The following is a 17,876-nucleotide window of genomic DNA, read 5'->3' on the forward strand; positions in this document are numbered from 1 at the left end:
GTACCAATAAGAAAAGATCAAGCCCCACTTTCTATTCAATGCTAAAAGCTTCACTGATTCCTTTACCACCCCTAGGAAAGGCCCACCCAGCCAGCTGTTTGGACCTAATGTTGGGGTTAGTTTGGAGAAGGTATGTGTGTCTAACATTCCTTGAGTAACTGTCCAGCTGTTCTGAAGCCTTTTCTCTCCTGCCACCTCCACAGAAGCTGGAAATTAAGATACCCCTTGTCCTAACCTCCCTTTGATGGGCAGCCTTGTGATCTAGTGTTGGCCATTGAGACATAAAAGGAAGTATGTAGGAGTCTGGCCAGATTTCCTTCCCTGATGGAAGAGGAGAGGGGCTTCCACAGGTGGACCCTTTCCACTCCTTCCCACTTTGTACAAGGGCATGACGTCTGGAGTTGCAGTAGCCATCTGTGACCATAACGCAATAAGCCTGAAGGTGAAACACAACATGCAAAAAGGTGGCAGGACATTAAGATAAATCCTACTGATCAACCATGATGGGCAGACAGGGCCATGTGCCTATATTGTTGTTATTCAGTCGCTAAGTTGTGTCCGGCTCTTTGCAACCCCATGGACTGCAGCATGCCAGGCTTCCCTGACCTTCACCATCTCCTGGAGCTTGCTCAAACTCATGTCCATCGAGTTGGTGATGCCATCCACTCATCTCATCCTCTGTTGTCCCCTTCTCCTGCCTTCAGTCTTTGCCAGCATCAGGCTTTTGCCATCGAGTTAATTCTTCACATCAGGTAGCCAAAGTATTAGAGTTTCAGCTTCAGCATCAGTCCTTTCAATGAATATTCAGGACTGATTTCCTTTAGGATTGACTGGTTTGATCTCCCTGATGTCCAAGGGACTCTCAAGAGTCTTCTGCAACACCACAGATCAAAAGCATCAATTCTTTGGCACTGAGCCTTCTTTATGGCCCAACTCTCACAACTGTCCATGACTACTGGGAAAACCATAACCTTGACTATATGGACCTAATATGGGCACATACCCTTTCATGGATCACAGCCTTATCGTGGCAAAGGGCTTGCATAATTCAGTGGAGCTATGAGCCATGCTGTGCAGGGCCATCCAAAATGGACAAGTCATAGTGAAGAGTTCTGACAAAACATGGCCCACGGGAGGAGGGACTGCAAACCACTCCAGTATTCTTGCCACAAGAACCCCATGGACTGTATGTACCCACATTAGTCCCTGTATTTGTTATCATTAGGGGCAGAGTGAGGAAGACAGACTCTATTTTCTTGAATCTTTACTCCTCAAGAGGATTTGAGCATAGTCCAGTATTGAACCATCAGAGATCCTTAAATTCTGAGCAGAGCAAAGCATTGAAACATGCAACCACTTCCTATACATGAGATGTTTAACCAAGACTGGGACCTTGACCTGGTTTAACCCAGGGTCTAGAAACACAACCAAGAAGTTGAGGTTTTCCCTAGAGGTACCAGATTTATGCAGAGGCAGGAACAAGAGCGTGTCATCATCAAATACCATATAAACCTCAAATACTGTAGGAACTGCAAATATATCTGAATACAGGATCATCAACACTCCTGTGCAAGTTAGGGGTCAAACTCATGCAGCAGTTGGATTCTCCTCCTGACCCTGTCAGCAACAGGGGAAGCAGAAGCAAACCTGCTTAACATAACTAAAAAAATTAATGTCAGCATGAGACTGGGGTATTCTAATGTGCTGTTCTGCTCCTGAGTTAAAGTCTGCCTGAAAAATATTGACTGGAAGAAAGAAGTATCTGTTTATGTCACCGGAGAAAAATAGGAGAGAAGTAGGGCCTGACTTCTGGCCCGGTGAACACCATCTATGGCTACTGAAGGATAAGAATGCTTCTTTATGCTCTCAACTATTTTAAGCTCGTGTATTTTCTTTTTAAAAAGGTTTTTTTTTAAAAAAATAATAAAACACTTTACTGTCTTTTGTAATTACAAAAGTATGCAATGCCCCCTCAGGGATTGGCCTCACTCATAGACAATGGAGAACAGCGTGATCCAAATGAAGTGATGAGTAGGAAGCATATTCTGGTGACAGCAAAAAGGTTGGCTTAGGGTGGTCCGGTCAGGATCGTTCAAGCAGAGGAATTTACCACAGGAAATTTGCTACAAGGGCTATAGAAACCAAAGGGAAGGAACATAAAGGAGATCCCAGAGACCAGAAAGCTGCCACAAATCTGGTCCACGCCCACAGGCCTGCACTGACTGATAAGCAGCTGGAGACTGCTGGAGGCACTGATTCCCACTCTTGCCACCTCGGGAGCCACCAAGGCTGCTGGGACACACTCGATTGCGGTGGCCTGAAACTGCCACTCCAGGGGATGAATAGAGTGGCTTCTCTGCCAGCTAATCTCCCAGCAGTGTCTGCAAGCAGCCAACAAGTGTGTTTGAGGAATGTGGTTTCTAGACACCGCCCACCCCCCGCCAACCCCGACACACAGAGGAAAACACAGAAGGGCAGGGATAGATCTGAATGTCAAATCTTGCAGAAGGGAGGCCAGGATGTGGCTCTCCATGGAGGAAGGAGGCCTGGATTCTGGAGCTAGCTCTGCTGTTGATGTGCTGTGCCCTCTCCAAGGCAGTATAGTACAATGATCCAGGACATACATATACTCTGTGACCTCATATGCAAAGTGGGGAATAACACCCACCCCAAAGGATGGTTATGAGGGTTAAATAGGATACTGTAAGTAAAGTAGGACAAGGCCTGCAAGATAGTTCCATTCAACAAGATGGCTGTTGTCATGTTATTTTCACTATGATTTCAATTTCAGTCTGTAAAGAAAAGTGAAGAAGGAGGGGCTTAAATCATCTTTGCTACTCTCTAACCAGCCAGAGGAAAGAGGAACCAACAGTTTCTCTCTCTCTGAGCCTGATGCAGGGCTGGATTTTAGAGACACAGAGAAAAATTAATAATATCCCTGCTCACAGTTTGATGAGAAAGCAGAAGAAATTCACTGATTCAAGGTAGAATATGCTCAAGGTAGAAGGGTCTCCAGGGACAGGTCTTGAAGAATACAGTGGCGGGTTTTGTAGCATAATGGAAAGATTTACATAGGCTCCACTTTAAACTCAAAATGATTCTCTTGTGACCCTGGGCAATTCACTTAGTCATCCCGGCCTCAGTTTCTTTGTCTGTTTAAGTGGAGATTATAAAAGAACTCTCCTTACATAGCCGTTGTGAACATTAAGGCAGCTGTACATAAAGCTCCTCCCTTTAGTACCTAGCACTGAAATGCGCTCAAACATGATCAGATTTCCCCCGGTCCATGAGAAGCGCACAAGTGTGCAGCTACAAGGCCTGAACTAGAGAAATGAAAATGCAAAGAGGAAATGACGGCTAAAGAGGGTCTCATAGCTACAAGATCCCTTAATTATTGTGGATAAAGTTAGAGAAATTGGCTAGGCACCCAGCCTAGGTGTGAGCCACGAGCTGGCGCACTGCCTCAGCGTCCTCGTTGCCCGTGGCAACCGGCAGTCCTTGCCTCTGGCCTGGTCGAAAGTGCGCAAGAGCAGGAAGATGGCTCTGAGCTCCTGGTCCCGGGAGCTGGGGTTAGGCAGCCAGAAGGCGCTGCCGGTGGCCGCCGTCTCCACTGGCCCCTCCCTGGAATTATGCGCCTTCCCCTCCACGCTGGGCTCCTCGGTCGCCACCGACGCTCTTGAGCAGCTCCTTGTTGTGGGTGAGCGGCCCGTGGGCTCCCGGAGGGATATCTTCTCGGAAGTGGTGCTTAGAGAGCATGAAGCGGAAACCCTAGAGGGAACCTTCTCCAGCTCGTTGTGGGAGAGATGGGCGACAGAGTGGGACCCAAGGCTCAGCTCACACTAGTAGCTGGTGACAAATCCCAGACAAATCCTGAACTCCCAGGCTATTGCCATTTCCTTGTAATTAGAGTGCCCAACTGCATTTAGGCTGTGTATTTAATTTCAGTTTGTCTCTTTCTTGCTTTTTCTTGGCAAGTTAACTTTCTCCAACACTTAGTCATGGCAAACTGGAGAATTTAACAGGTAAATCAGAAAGCGAGTGTTCAAGAAGCCCCTGTTGCCTTAGGCAAGGAACTGTGCATTAGGCACAAATACTTTTTCTGCTAACAATTTCTGACCGTCGGAAAATTTGTCATAGGAGAAAGCTTCATTATGCTTTCTTGCCCTAAGTGTGAGTTATAAAATATGTAGCTATCCAGTCCGTTTACAAGTGGGAACATGCTTGTACTCATTCATTCCATAGAAGAATTGAAAGGAGATAATGAAGGACAGGACGTCTGGCGTGCTGCAGTCCATGGGATCACAAAGATTCAGACATGACTTAGCAACTGAACAACAGCAACAGCAAGCCAAGCATGCCTGTCCCTCCCTACCACACACTTGCTTGGAACCTCAGGAACTGATTTTCACTCAGTTTGAGAACTTAGTCCATTAAGAGAATCCAAGTTCCCTGGAACGGAGGGCAGAAAATAGCATTTCTTCTGGGAGGTGAGGATGGCCACTCAGGGCATGGACTCTGGAGTCACACCCCTTGTGTCTGAATCCAGACTCAATCAGTGATAGGCTCTGTCACCTAAAGCACATCACATAACCTCAAGTCTTAGGTCTCTCACTTGTGAAATGGGAAGCATCATGGAGTTATAACAATCAATTTAGATTATACAAACATGTGAAAAATTAAGCTTATCAAACTCATGCTGCACATGAGGATGCAACCCTGGAATCTGTTTAGACAGAATCTGTATAATGCAATGGTGACAGAACCAAGGTGAGTGGAGTTTCCGCTGTTGTCTCTCCTCTTCCTTTTTTTCTTTTCCTTCTTCTCTGTCTGCAGGTATCTTGTCTTCCTTACTTCTGCAAACATTTTCCAAACCTCTCTTCTCGTGTGTTTTCATCTTATAGTATGTGAGAGAAAGGTGATATCTTTTATATGGCAATGAATGAAAGGGGTTAAAAACTCTTATCTAACTCACACCTACCAGTTTCACAAATATTTACTCTCACCCCATGATCAAAATACTGGCACAGAAGTGCAAACGACATGATGGATTTTTAAAGAATTAAGTGTTTTTTTGTAAAATATTACATTTAGGATATATATGTATGTGTGTGTGTATATATATATACACACATGAGGAGAGCATGCAACCCACTCCAGTACTCTTGCCTGGAGAATCCCCATGGATGGAGGAGCCTTGCGGGCTACAGTCCATGGAGTCACAAAGAGTGACTGAAGTGACTCTGTAGCAGCAGCAGCATATATATATATATACAAATATATATATGAAGACTTTCTTAAGCCCACATTATGGACATGTTATATTTATCCCTTTTGTAAAATATTTATTGAATTATCAAATTTTTTGTCCTATACTATACAAATTCCTTCTTTTTACCATGAATTATACAAAGGCGGAAACTTAAGAGGAGGTTGGCCTCAAGAAACATGAAGGATATCCCTAAATTTATACACTGTAAAATAAGAAATAAGTACAAAAGAGATTCATATTATTTACTATAAAAATTAAGAATTAGAAGATGTAATTTTCAACTGATTAAGCATTTGAGCTAGACCTTTAAGGGTTAAATAGGATTTGGATAGATAAGTAAGAGATCTTAATTTTCTGATTTTTTTTAGAACAATCACTGCAAAGTGACTATTTTAAATGCAATGAAGAAGCTAAGAACTTTCTTAAGGACGTTGCTATCGCTGTTAAGAAATTGGTATTGTATTACCTATAAGAGCTACTTTTTCAGTCTTCCACTTATTTCTTCATCAAACTTTAATTTAGCACCAACTCTGTTCAACGTACTTCAGTAGATGAATAAGGAAAATATTTGCCCTGAATAAAAATTTCTCTCAGTTTACTAACATTTGCACCAGTGTGGATCAGCCGTGGATTGCTGCCCGGTTTCCCAGGCAGAGCACTGAGTTAAGGACCTGTGCTATGTAGGAGGGCAAGACTGCTCAAGAGAAGAGACCCTGGTGATAACAGAGCTCAGTTAAGAGTGAGTCACGTGCCATCAATATGGGAACATTGCTTAAAACCAGCAAACAACCTCTGGGATAAACTGCATGCATAGTGCCAATTATCCCAAGTCTCTATAAGCAATTCCTCACAAAACTGGTGAAAGATTATTCGGGACTTACTCTATTAACATAGACAGTGCTTTTCAATGAAAGCAAACAGGTTCTCTTTCAGTTATGCTAACTGGGCCCCATCAAAGTAATATTTAAAGACTTTCCTTTCGAAGCATCACAACCATGTCTCTCTGTTGGCTCTGGCCCTGAATGATATTTCAGAAAGGCGACATCCCGTAAGAATCTCCTATATATCAAATATCTAAAAATGTAGAAATATGGCTGTAAAATAAATGAGTTGAGTCTACAGATTGCTGAAAAAAATTAATCTCGTTACTTTGTATTTTTATGAAATTATATGTAGTTGTACATGTATACTACAGACTTAGATTTTATAATCCCAGTAAAGTAAGTACATGTAAACATACATGTGTACATGTACATATATGTAAACACTGAGAGTTTGTGTGTGTGGTACTGCATTGTGATCCTATGGAAATCTTTTCCTCATTTTGTTCTTTTATTAAAAATTTATGTCTTTCTCCAGGATTTGAAAGGTTCAAAGTATTTACTTTGGCTTATTAAAGTATTTATCATGTTTCCATATACCATATGGAGAAGGCAATGGCACCCCACTCCAGTACTCTTGCCTGGAAAATCCCATGGATGGAGGAGCCTGGTAGGCTGCAGTCCATGGGGTTGCGAAGAGTCAGACACGACTGAGCGACTTCACCTTGACTTTTCACTTTCATGCATTGGAGAAGGAAATGGCAACCCACTCCAATGTTCTTTCCTTGAGAATCCCAGGGACGGGGGAGCCTGGTGGGCTGCCGTCGATGGGGTCGCACAGAGTCGGACACGACTGAAGCGACTTAGCAGCAGCAGCCATATACCATATGAGCTGTGAAATCCCTTAAATAGAGATAAATCCTCTCATTTTTTGCAGTAACATTTTCACTATTATAAAAGCATTGTGTGTTTACTCTGGAAAAGTTAGGGGAAAATAGACAAGCAAAAGGAAGAAAGTATAATAAAACATCATGATCCCACCCTAAAATAATCATAATTAACTCTTTGATGGATGTCTTTCCTACTTTCAGGATATAGACGATGCCTGTATTGAATTTTATTTTTTACCAGAAAAACGATCAAACTAAATATACAGTTAGGCAACCTGCTTTTTATTATTTATAAAATATAATGGCAATTTTTCAGATCATAAAGAACTATATCCACTACCACCATTTATTTGAAACAGTTTATCTTTTTTTTTCACTATCAGATTATCAGTTTTTTTTAATGTTTTTCCTTTTTTAAAAATAGTCCCACATATATATCCCCATCTGACTATTTGTTTGGATTTTTAGGTAGATATAAGAAAACTATCATTCTTTTTAAACCTAAGCATGCTTTTATAGTCATGTTCCAGTTTATTAAGGAGATTTTTCTCAATGCCACTCTTTTTTAGGAGTCTTTCCTAAAAAAGAACACACACATAGCAAAAAAATAATTTCTGAGTAGAAGAAATTAAAAGATAAATGAAGAAAGATACCTTAAAATCTGATTGGAGAACAATTATTTCCCACTTTCTATTCCAAATAAAAATGACAGCAAAAGATGTTTACTGAAAAGCAAATTTTGATGTCTGAAAACATTTGTGGGCATTGTTTAGGAAATCAATCTCATTATTTTAATATCTTAACTTTTTAAATATGTAATTCACATTTTCAGGAAGAAATGAGAAAGTCCACAATAGATCTTCTGGAAATTGAAAGCATGGAACTCAGCAGATTATATTTTGTATTGGAAACTCTTCCCACTAGTGTTAGCAGAGAACTGGAAGGTACTTTGAGTTTATTAGAAATTTAGTTTATCTTATAAGGCAATAATCTTGTACTTGTAACAAGATGAGTTGAATAGTTATTCCATATCAGAAAATAGCCAGAAATAGTATACAAGACACATACAGTGAGATCCATAATGTCTCCCTTTTAAGTGGAATAACATATATGACGTGAATTTATATAATTATTATAAATAGACTAAAGACAATATTTGTCCTTTTGTGACTGGCCTATTTCACTTGGCATATCTTTAAGGGTAATTCATGTTGTAGCATATGCCAGAATTTCTTTTACAGATGAACAATATTCCATTGTATGTATATACTGTGGTTTGTTTATCCATTCATCCCTCAACAGACCCTGCATTATTTCCATTTTTTTAGCTATTGAAAATTATGTAGTTACAAAATAATAACAATTATAATAGTAAATAACAGTGCTGTTACAAACGGGTGTTTATATCCATTGTATCAGGGGTGCAAATATCTATTCAAGTCTCCCCTTCCAACTCTTTGGGTAGAAATGTAGAGGGGAATTGCTGGATTGTGTGGTAATACAGTAATTTTGTGTTTAGTTTTCCAAGAAGCTGTCATATTGTTTTCCACAGTGACTGCATCGTTTTACCTTCATTTGCACAATGCAAAAGCATTCCAATTTTTCTACATTCTTGCCAGCACTCGCTATTTTCTGTTTTTGTTTTGTTTTAAATAATAGCCACCCTACTGGATAAGAATTGCTGTCTCTTGTGGTTTTGATTTGCACTTCCCTAATGATTAGTGCGGAGAAGGCAGTGGCACCCCACTCCAGTACTCTTGCCTGGAAAATCCCATGGACAGAGGAGCCTGGTAGGCTGCAGTCCATGGGGTCTCTGAGAGTCGGACATGACTGAGCAGCTTCACTTTCACTCTTCACTTTCATGCATTGGAGAAGGAAATGGCAACCCATTCCAGTGTTCTTGCCTTGAGAATCCCAGGGACAGGGGAGCCTGTTGGGCTGTCGTCTATGGGGTCGTACAGAGTTGGACATGACTGAAGCGACTTAGCAGCAGCAATGATTAGTGATGCTGAGCATCTTTTCATGGGCTTATTGGCCATTGGTATGTCTTCTTTGGAAAAATGTCTGTTCATTTCCTTTGCCCATTTCTTAATTAGGTTATTTGCTTCATTATTGTTGAGCTTTGGGAATTCTTTATACATTCAGGATGTTAAGCCCTTTTCAGATGTATAATTTGCAAGGATTTTGTCCCACTCAATGAACTACTTTATCACTCTTGTTGATAATGACTTTTGATACACAAATGTTTTTAATTTTGGCATAGTCCAGTTTATATTTTCACGTGTTGCCTGTGCTTTTGGTGTCATATCCAAGAAATCATGGCTAAATCCAATGTTATGAAGATTTTACCTATGTTTTCTTTTAAGTGTTTTATAGTTTTAGCTCTTATATTTAGGCCTTTAATCCATAGTGAGTTAAATTTTGTATTTGTTGGAAGATCAGACTCCAATTTTATTTTTCCAGCTGCCAGGAGTGTTGGCTGAAGTGCATAGCTCAGTTCCTCTGCAGGAATTGTCCTTGACAAGAGAAAGGCTTCACTCCAGTTACTGCCCTCCCCTAGGGCTGTCCACATTCAGTGACTGGTCACCAGGGGAGCACAAAGGTCTGCCTCCCTCCATCACTGTAGAATAACTCTGAAGTGTCACTGCAGCTTTAAAATTCCTTATCATTTAAACCCTCCACCCTTCTGCAACTCTTATCTCCTCAGAGGAGATGTTCCCCAGCTCTATACAAATTTAAAAATTTATTTTCTAGGGAGCCCAACCTAAAACAGTGGTCTAAATAAACTGAAAAAAAAAATTTTTTTTTAAGTAGCTGTTCCAGTTATCCATTTATTGCCTTGCAGCTCCGAATCTACCTTCATTGTCTGCCCTGTCATAAGACAGTTGGGTCCTGTAAGTTTCTCCCTTTGCCAGCAGGCCCAGTGTTAAGCTTTGTTAGTATAGGGCACTGGAGGGACACTGAAGGAAGAGGGGGTTCTCTTCATGTTCCGGTGTGCTCAGCTTGGCCAGCTCTTGCAGTGCAGGTAACTTCTCCCAGCAGCGTGCAGCAGCCCTCAGTGCCCGGAAGCTCCCACCCATAGGCCTCGGGCAGATTCATGGTGGATTGCTACCAGTGCAGCACCTCCCTGTGAAGCTTCTCTGGCACTGTTTGCAGTGAGTTCTGAAGTATAGCAATTCCCTGTGGACAGGTCTCCCCAGTGCCCCCAGAAGCCATATTTCTAGTAAGTTCTGCCAACCCAGCATTTCATGAAGCTCTTTGCCATCCAATGATCCACAGCCCTCTTCAGTGGGGTTTGGATCTTGGGACTGGAGGTGCTGCCTCCTAGAAGGCGCTCTATCTCAGCCTTCGGGATAGTGCTGCTCCTTGTGCTGGGTATTGCTGAATTCTTTAGAGTCCTCTGTGCGTGCTGTGCTAAACTGCTTCAGTCGTGTCTGACTCTTTGCGACCCCATGGACTGTATCCCGCTTGGCTACCCTGTCCATGGGATTCTCCAGGCAAGAATACTGGAGTGGGTTGCCATGCCCTGCTCCAGGAGGTCTTCCTGATCCAGGGATCGAACCTACACTCTCCATTGGCGGATGGGTTCTTTACCACTAGCGCCACCTTACGTTCTTACTATTCATTCTCTCATTACTCTAATTCTCTGAAGTGAAGTGAAGTGAAAGTCACTCAGTTGTGTCCTACTCTTTGCGACCCCATGGACTGTAGTCCATGGAATTCTCCAGGCCAGAATGCTGGAGTGGGTAGCCTTTCCCTTCTCCAGGGGATCTTCCCAACCCAGGGATCAAACCCAGGTCTCCTGGATTGCAGGCAGATTCTTTACCAACTGAGCTAATTCTCTGATACAGTTAATAATTCCTGATGTTAAAACTTCCTTATTCAATGTGAGATTTCTATCTCCCAATTAGACTCTGAAAGATATAGTCAGTTATGAAACAATATGCTCAGTTAGTTGACAGGGAAAATCCAGCAAACTCCTACATGCGGATAAAAAATAAAACTTAGAAGAATCTGTGCTCAAGATAGAATTAAGAATGTTTCTGTTTTATTTTCTTTGGTTGCTTTTTTCTTTTTTTTTTTTTACTTTCCAGTTACTTTTATAAGCAAGACAAATATTTTAGAAGGGAAAAGAAATACTGTGCTAGTTTATAAGTTCTTTGATACACATAAAATACTTAACCAAATAAATTTAATTGGCTTTGTATTATAAAGCTTTTCAACTCAAAGTATGGTCCTTGGATCAGTAGCATCAACCTCACCTGGGAGCTTGTTACAAAATGCAGAGTCTCTAGGTCCTCCTCAGACCTACTATATCAAATTCTATATTTCAACAATACACCCCAGGTGATATATATGCATATTCAAGACATAAAGTTTGAGAAGCCCTGCTACAATGGGCAATTTAACTTATAACCTATGAAAGAAATAATTTAGTTCTCTCAGGGGGGCTACCAGTTTCCAGGGAATTTGTTGCATAGCAATGGATAGCCCAATACTCATTTTTAAACAACAGTTCAAAAATTCATGCATTTTCACCATCTATCTCTCAAGCACAGAGGTGATCCTTTGAAATCTTCTGTGATTTAAGCCTTATGCGATTACACAGATATGTTATTTATCGATGGATAATTTAGTTTTTTAACACACTGGCTTCCCCAGAAAGCAGAGCCGAAAGCAGTGGCTTTTGCACTATTATTTATTTATTTTTAATTTCAATACTCTATTTATTTGGCTGCTCCAGGTCTTAGTTGTGGCACTCAGGATCTTCAATCTTCATTGCAGCATTGAGGATCTTTTTTACTTTCTGCATGCGGGATCTAGTTCCCTGACCATGATGGAACTCAGGCCCCCTGCATTAGGAGCATGGAGTCTTAGCCACTAGACCACCAGGGAAGTCCCTGCACTATTATTTTATTAGGACATACAGTCCAGGTGGATGACAGTGGGATAAGGAACCAAAGCAGGAAGAAGGGAGAGCTAATATGGAGGCAGTATGATACTGACTAGTGGTGACAGCAACTAGTTAAGTATGAGAATATGCCCCCAGGACACAGTGGTACCCCCTTCTCGGGAACATCCAGGCAGTCCACTGGTGCATGCTTGCCACATCTCCCAAACTTTGCGTTACACGTACATGGGGGGTGTGAGTATCTGAAGATGTCCCATAGTAGAGGTGACAGGGAAGTCCTAGATAGCTGAGAAGTGGATAGGACAGGCAGGAATCAGGAGCTGTCAGACTGCACCAGTCTAAAGTTGTGCAGAGCTCATAGAAAGCTGGTCACTGACCATAGCAGCAGCTGAAATTAGGGGTATAATTGATAGGTGAGATTGAGAGGGTCCAAAGGGGTGAGGGAGAGGTTTCTGATCCAGAACATACTTAGAAGAATATTTCAAAGAAACACAACACATACGTGAAAGGTCAGTATCTACAATTGTGCAGTTTCTCAAATAAATGAGTAACATTTCTTCCACTTACTTTTAAGAATGTGTCAGGGATGCTCGCAGAGTGAATCTTGTTGAGATAACTGAACTACATACAAAAATTACAAAGATAAATGATGAAATGGAGTTTCTGAAGAAGAAAATACTCCATCTGCAAACAGATAATACAGCTCTAGGGTAGGTATTTTTGTTTGTTTGTTTGAAGGAGTCAGGGTCTGGGGATAAAGTGGGAAGTTTTTCCTAAGGGATTTGTCCTCTGGTCTGACCTTCCCTGTAGCTCAGTCGATAAAGAATCTGCCTGCAAGACAGGAGACTTGAATTCATTTCCTGGATCAGGAGGAAACAGCAACCCACTCTAGTATTCTTGCCTTGGAAAATCAAGGAGCCTGGCAGGCTAGAGTCCATGGGGTCACACAGAATCGGACATGAATTATTGACTGAACCACCTCTGAACTGGTGCAGGGCAAGTTAAGAAGCAGAGATAACTTGTAGAAGATGACTGGGCTGATAAGGGATGTGTGATAGCTTCAGAGAGCTGGGAAGAGAGCAGAAAATCTTCTACCACCATAGCCAGGAGACTGTAGGATTTCAGAAGGAATTCAGCTTCCCACAGCAACTACACACAACTTACTGTGTGTAAGTCACACACTGCCTCGCACCCACCTCCAAAGGTAGAAACACAGTGACTTTCATTTCATTTTTAGGAAAAGTAAGTTTACAAACCTCAACCACCAAAGCAAGAAATCTTGCTGGGTATTATGTTGCAAGTATAATATCAAACCAGGTATACTGTAGCTAGATTAGTTCTTTAAAGACATTCAGGTATAGTCTACTGGAGGGCTGAGGATAGGCTTGGTCCTAGATATTTATTGCCTGCAATTAAATGGAAGCTGACACCTGTTAGTTTCGTTTGTTTATTCTTCAGCTGTGTTATTAGCACTTCCCCCTCTGTGGGCTTCATCTTTTCCATCTGTAAAATGGAGATTACAAATCTTGACTTACCCAGTCCATGAAGGAAGAGATATTCTGAAAGAAAAAACAATAAAATCCGGAAGAATATCTCAGCTCTATGAGTAAATTTGCAGGAGCAATGTATAAATGTCAGACTTCCTGTTTGTGAGAGTGAAAAATACTCAAAGAGCCCTCATTATAGTGAAAAAATCTTCTTGGGAAGGTAAAATATTCAGAAGGTTGCTTTGGTGCAAAAGATATCAAAGCATCAGGAATTAGGCAGGAGCTCAAGGCCCAGGGACAGTTTTCTTGGAACACCTGTTTTGGAAGATGCTCCATGAAAAAGAAAGGGCATGACCACAAGTCTGAGAAGGACTGCAGACACTAACCCCTCTTGGAGATTCACAATGCACATTTATGCATGGTGCACGCTAGCCACAATCACCGGGGACCACAGACTATCAATTTCTAAACTACTAACAAGGAAGCGAATGCCCAGGCTGGAATATTCATATCAATTGGCCAGCACCGTCACACCCCTATGGGCCAATGACTCTCAAACTTGAGTGTACATTAGCATTACCTGGAGTGCTGGTTAAAATGCAAATTACTGGGACCTCTGCTGCAGATTTCTGATTCAGTAGGTCTAGGGAATGAGGGCAAGAATTTCCATTTTTAACAAGTTCCTAGATGCTGCTGCTGGTCCTGACCACATTTTGAGAATCACTGCCCTAGAGAAATCTTCATGGAAAGCCAAATTACAAGTGAACATAACGTGGGTTGCCTGATGAGCCAGCATCACCAAGCTACAGTCAATTATTTCATCCATTTTGGGAAGAAAGAGGTACATCAAGGTGCCCGCCCTCTCTGACAGGCTGGCCCTCCCCTGGACAATCCTCAAAACCTGGGCACATGCAAGCTCTTCAGGGGCGGGGGAAGGGGATTTCCTCAGGTCCTGAGAATTTGGCAGACCAGCCCATCTCAATATACCTAGTCAGGTGTATTGATTTGATATGTTTTGCTTTGCTTCCTTAAGGCTACTCAATCCTTAGTTTGCTTCATTCTTAGCAGGCTTCCTCTACTAAGCCTACAAAAGACCCATTATTTGACACCATCTAGCCTGGGATTCTTTCAATTGCCTTTCTGTGGTGGAGTTAACTTCTGGAAAATAAACTTACCAGCAACCTGTTTCCATTTTCCTGAGCCTTTGCACACAATCCCCCTGAACTTAAGTGTTTAGCTTTGGAGATTAGAAGAAAGTCTTTACATTGCAGGAGATTCGAAAAAGGGAAAATAGAGAAATGGCATCACTGTTCTTCCTCCAAATCTTTGATTGTCATTCCTGAGGCAGATGTTTCTCACAATCTTAGGGTCTTCTTCAGGTGGGAGTAACCAGCAATGAATATGCAAGGTTAACCTCTCCTCTTAAACTCAGATTTGGCTATGGCTATGAGAAGATAGGGCTTCCCAGGTGACTCAGTGGTAAAGAATTCGTCTGAGATGCGGAAGACACAAGAGATGCCATGGATTCAATCCTTGGGTCAGGAAGATCCCCTGGAGGAGGGCGTGGTAACCCACTCCAGTGTTCTTGCCTTGGAGAATCCCATGGACAGAGGAGCCTGGCAGGCTACAGTCCATAGGGTCACACAGAGTCGGACACGACTGAAGCGACTGAGTACGCACAAATGTGAGGAGTTAAGAGAGTTTAAATAAGATTTTAAGCTCCCTCTGAACCGTGAAGACGGACTCAGATCCCTCTTCCCCAATTTCTGTCCTTAGAGGAGGATTAGGTTTCTCCTGGACATTCTATGCAGGGCAATGGCATCAGAAGGTGACTGGAAGAGTGGTGGGATGTTTATCTATCTTTGGCTTAACCATGTATCTTACGATGATAAGGTAGTTACGGCAAAGTTACATATCAAACCTTTTGTCCAGCGAGATTCCACTTGCCTGTTCAAAAGGGTTTTTGAATCATACTCCAGTACTTTGGCCACCTCATGCGAAGAGCTGACTCATTGGAAAAGACTCTGATGCTGGGAGGGATTGGGGGCAGGAGGAGAAGGGGACGACCGAGGATGAGATGGCTGGATGGCATCACTGACTCGATGGACGTGAGTCTGAGTGAACTCCGGGAGCTGATGATGGACAGGGAGGCCTGGCGTGCTGCGATTCATGGGGTCGCAAAGAGTCGGACACAACTGAGCAACTGAACTGAACTGAACTGAAGCTTTAAACCAAAATATCCCATAGTAACTACCTGGTATATGAAGATGGCTGGGGTGAGGCAGGACCTGAAGACACTTCGGCAGTGATAAACAGTTGCAAGATGGATACTGTGTTTCCTTCTGTCCTTCATCTCAACCAAGTTTGCTGCTTCTGCTGCTGCTGCTAAGTCACTTCAGTCGTGTCCGACTCTGTGCGACCCCATAGACGACAGCCCAACAGGCTCCCCCGTCCCTGGGATTCTCAAGGCAAGAACACTGGAATGGGTTGCCATTTCCTTCTCCAATGCATGAAAGTGAAAAGTGAAAGTGAAGTCGCTCAGTCGTGTCAGACTCTTAGTGACCCCATGGACTGTAGCCCACCAGGCTCCCCCATCCATGGGATTTTCCAGGCAAGAGTACTGGAGTGGGGTGCTATTAAGTTTAGGCCATTACAAATACAACTCTAAAATAAATGTCCCTTAAGTTTCCCTCTCTGTGGTGGTTCATCTCATCAAACAGACTTTAAATTTCCCTCTGGAAAAAGCCATTCTTTTTGTCAAGAAGGATTCTTTTTCTCTAGTGAAAGGCAAGAGGAGTTAGTGAAGCTTTATGGAAAGATTGTCCTGTCACTCAACCATGCAATGAGAGAAAAAGCCTCTATCACTATTTACATCAATGACACTTATACCAAAATTAACTCGGAGAAGAAAGAACTTGAATTGCAAAAAACATATATTCGAGAAATAGAGGAGCAAATAGAAAGAGAAAGAGCAGAATATTTGAAGAAAAAAGAAAAATTGAATCAAGAGGTAAGTGGTATTATTTTTTTAAAAAATAGAGAATTGTACAGAATTGAAGCAGGATATGAGAAATAACGTATTTGCTCTTGATGATAGCAAGCGTTCCCATGGTATCTTCTGCAGGAATAGAGCAGAGGCTCCAGGACACTGGAGCCCCTGGGGGAGATGTTAGATTTGTACCACCATCTCAGTTCATGGGAAAGAACACGAGTGATAATGATGGCAACACTGGGGTGGCCCCTTGCTTATATGCAGCCCTATAGGAAGTAGGAATTTGGTTCTGTGTCATTTGGTTGTCTTTGACAGTTCTGAGGCCCTGTTTCTGTAGATAGGATCAGTGAGTTCAGCTCTGCTGGAACTGATGCCAAAACCTGGCCTCTGTGCACTGTCACTGGATTGAATCTTGGAAACAGAGTTTTGGGTGAAGTAGAAAAGAATAGCTTTATTGCTTTGCCAACAAAAGGTAACCACAGTGGGCTAATATCCTCAAAATTATGTATCCTAAGCCAGTGAGGGGGGAGTCTTATAGTCAACGGAAGGATCTGGGTGCACACGGGGGTCTGCATTCCTTCAATCCAGAGGTCATCTGGCCTGGCATCAGGTGATCTTGTGATGGCTTCTATGATTCTCAAGGTTATTGAACTGTGACCTTCTCTCTGAAAGGAAAAATGCTTCAACAAGTAGTTAATTAACATCTTTACTTGATGAGGACTCCAGTTCTGTGTAAGAGCTCAAAGATATTGTTATGTTTATCCCTTGAGGAGGAATCCCATCCTTGCCTCAAGGCTGCACTATTGTTTCCTGACTGCTCCTCCCTTGTTGCTGCATCTCCTCCCTTCCTTGATACAGCAACCCTTTGAACTGCCCTTTGGAACCCAGGCAAGGTCATGGAAGCTGGTGAGTTGAGTTGAGTTCAGTTCAGTCGCTCAGTCATGTCCAACTCTTTGTGACTCCATTGACTGCAGCATGCCAGGCCTCCCTGTCCATCACCAACTCCCGAAGTTTACTCAAACTCATGTCGATTGAGCCAGTGATGCCATCCAACCATCTCATCCCCTGTCCTTCCCTTTTCCTCCCACCTTTGATCTTTCTCAGCATCAAGGTCTTTTCAAATAAGTCAGTTCTTCACATCAGGTGGCCAAAATATTGGAGTTTCAGCTTCAGCATCAGTCCTTCCAATGAATGTTCAGGACAGAGTTCCTTTAGGATGGACTGGATGGATCTCTTTACAGTCTAAGGGACTCTCAAGAGTCTTCTCCAATACCACAGTCCAAAAGCATCAATTCTTCATTGCTCAGCTTTCTTTATAGTCCAACTCTCATATCCGTACATGACTACTGGAAAAACCATAGCTTTGACTAGACAGACCTTTGTTGGCAAAGTAATGTCTCTGCTTTTGAATATGCTGTCTAGGTTAGTCATAACTTTCCTTCCAAGGAGTAAGTGTCTTTTAATTTCATGGCTGCAGTCACCATCTGCAGTGATATTGGAGCCAA

The 17,876-nt window shown here is 42.3% G+C and overlaps 1 protein-coding gene across 1 annotated transcript in view; it reads left to right on the top strand.

The window, feature by feature from the left end:
- Window positions 1-3,525: 3,525 nt before the first annotated feature.
- CCDC175 (coiled-coil domain containing 175) overlaps window positions 3,526-17,876 on the top strand; it is a 79,826-nt gene continuing 65,475 nt past the window's right edge. Inside the window, exons 1-5 of the mRNA XM_068963689.1 lie at window positions 3,526-3,697; window positions 5,638-5,723; window positions 7,813-7,924; window positions 12,467-12,602; window positions 16,161-16,389. Of these exons, the coding sequence (XP_068819790.1) occupies window positions 3,538-3,697; window positions 5,638-5,723; window positions 7,813-7,924; window positions 12,467-12,602; window positions 16,161-16,389 (723 nt within the window). The 5' untranslated portion in view covers window positions 3,526-3,537. The remainder of the gene's footprint in view (window positions 3,698-5,637; window positions 5,724-7,812; window positions 7,925-12,466; window positions 12,603-16,160; window positions 16,390-17,876) is intronic.

The sequence above is a fragment of the Capricornis sumatraensis genome, chromosome 2 (genome assembly GCF_032405125.1).
Source record: "Capricornis sumatraensis isolate serow.1 chromosome 2, serow.2, whole genome shotgun sequence".
Taxonomy (NCBI): Eukaryota; Metazoa; Chordata; class Mammalia; order Artiodactyla; family Bovidae; genus Capricornis; species Capricornis sumatraensis.